The following is a 2,192-nucleotide window of genomic DNA, read 5'->3' as shown; positions in this document are numbered from 1 at the left end:
CTAGGTTTTTCTTCACTGTCTCCTTGTAAATTCCTTTTATTGACCATGTAAACAGTAGTTCTGAGAGTCGAATGGAATCTTTTCCCATGCTCACAGGAGATTTCAGTTTAGCTATAAATTTTGCTAAACCTCATTTAAACGTCTTACTGCTCTCTCAGACATGGTGAATTTGTTTATAAATCATCCATATGAATCATCACTCTGCTCTTTTAAAGAAACATAAAGCATCCACTACAAAACTGTAGAAAGGAGCAGCTGAAATGTTTTTAAAGCGACTGGGCTGTGTGTGTATCAATGATCTATACATAAATTTCAGTGAAATAAAATCTTAATTGAAAAATACGGCTTATTTGTATTTGTAACTAAAAGCTGGGCTTTTTGGAATTGATCATTGTCAGCCTGTCTCTTTTCCCATTGCAGTTAACTGAGATTTCACCAGCATTCACCAGTCAAAGCCCTAAAAGCCCAATTCATGCCACCTAACTGAAGTGTCTAAGAAGAGAGATTTCTTAGGCTCCCTGCATGGTCAAATGGCAAGAAATAAGTCCCTCTAGAAAGCGTTGGAACGCAAACATGTAGCAGAGCACTTTGTGCACACATGCACAGAGTAGCGTCCATACATTCAGCTTTCCATGCATTTTGCGTGCACGTTCCATGCATTTCCATGCACATACACTCCAAGCTGACACTACTTTGAGGCTCAGGTTAACTCCATGTGGTGCTGATGGCAACACGCAATCAGCATCAAGCATGGAGGAAGCTCATTTGTTCAAGTACCTGGCTGTGGAATGACATTTGTAATCGGAGATGAAAACACCGGTGACTTTTTTATCCTCTACAGTGGAATTTCCTCCTGTATTCCTGAACTTCAGAGTGCATTCTCAATTTTTTAATTCCTTTAGCTCCTGACCCTCCTATTATATTAGCTCTGTCTCTATCAAACTAACAAAGTTGATCTCTTAACAAATTAAAAAAGAAGCGAGTATTTCTGAGATGAAAGCTAGTTTATGGTTCTTCTTCTTTGAATTAAGTCACCCGTCATGATTTTAATATTACCAAAAGCATACAAGTGTGCAGAGTTATTGCCTGGCTTGTAGACGTGCTAAAACACAGTCTTACCATATTGCTTGGATTTCTCTCCTTCAGATGATCCTTCTTGTGTGGACTTCTTCACCTGGTGTCATCTGGTACCCCAGCACGGTGTCTGTAACCACAAATTTTATGGCAAGCAATGTTGTAAATCATGCACGAAGAAGAACTGATAGCAGCGTGTTAGCTGAACCCTTCAGTGACCGGATTCTCTTCTTCAATTTATGTTGGAATTAACTTTGCTTTGAGGCAAGACATGGTGCCACATAAACCACTGATGGAAGAGACGTTTTTTCTAAGGGAGTGTCTGAGGTACAGTAATTGTTGGATAGATGCTGAAAAAGGAATGTTTCTTTCTTTTTTTTCTTTATTTGCTGACCTCACTGAAGTACAGGGTACTATGGATCACTTGAACACTGAGACTTGAGGGGCAGTTCTTCTTTCTTTAAAGCTGTCGTTTTGCACTGTCATATGTTAAGAAGAAGAAATTAAGGCAAGGAAGACTTTTCTGGCTAATTTACCAGAATGCAAAGCAAAAGAGATGGGGAGCTCGAAGAGGAAGGTTACAGCGTGGCAGCGTGACAGATCGCACTATCAAAAGCATTTCCTTTCGTATTTTTTTGGGAAAGGAAGCTGTTTACTGCCACTTTCACAGAAAGACATTCAAATGGCTGTTGTCTGGAGAACGCAGTGTCACACGTGTGACCACAAGAAGTAAATAGTGCACTACAAAGATATATGGTGCTTCTCTATTAGACTTGCTGCTGGAAAAGCAAGTTTTGCATCATGCTAATGTTTTTATTATTTGAAGAATTAATTTTCTGCTTTGTGTAGAAACTCAGAGGTGGTTAACTAGTAACTTGAAATGTATTCCTAGAAATATTCAGCGTTAGAATATTTGGACTTTTAATATTGCTGTGCTACAAGTAAAATAGAATTTCATATTTCAACTAACTCAAGGAACTCAGATTTATTGAGCTCGATGGTTATGTTTTCAACTTTCTAAGCTCATTAGGCATGTAATTTTAAAATTTAAACTTGTTATTTTAAAGTAGTTTTTTTCAGAAGCTAGGTTGGTTTTGAATGCCAAGATACTGAAGAAT

The 2,192-nt window shown here is 38.1% G+C and overlaps 1 protein-coding gene across 1 annotated transcript in view; it reads left to right on the top strand.

Annotated features, from left to right (window-relative positions):
- ADAMTS18 (ADAM metallopeptidase with thrombospondin type 1 motif, 18) overlaps window positions 1-1,670 on the top strand; it is a gene marked incomplete at its 5' end in the record, with an annotated part of 50,038 nt that extends 48,368 nt beyond the window's left edge. Inside the window, one exon of the mRNA XM_009701550.1 lies at window positions 1,147-1,670. Within this exon, the coding sequence (XP_009699852.1) occupies window positions 1,147-1,262 (116 nt within the window). The remainder of the gene's footprint in view (window positions 1-1,146) is intronic.
- Window positions 1,671-2,192: the final 522 nt, after the last annotated feature.

Source organism: Cariama cristata, unplaced genomic scaffold, assembly GCF_000690535.1.
Source record: "Cariama cristata isolate BGI_N322 unplaced genomic scaffold, ASM69053v1 scaffold4846, whole genome shotgun sequence".
Taxonomy (NCBI): Eukaryota; Metazoa; Chordata; class Aves; order Cariamiformes; family Cariamidae; genus Cariama; species Cariama cristata.
The sequence above is the reverse complement of the archived record's forward strand: the minus strand, read 5'-3'. Positions and strand labels throughout refer to the sequence as shown.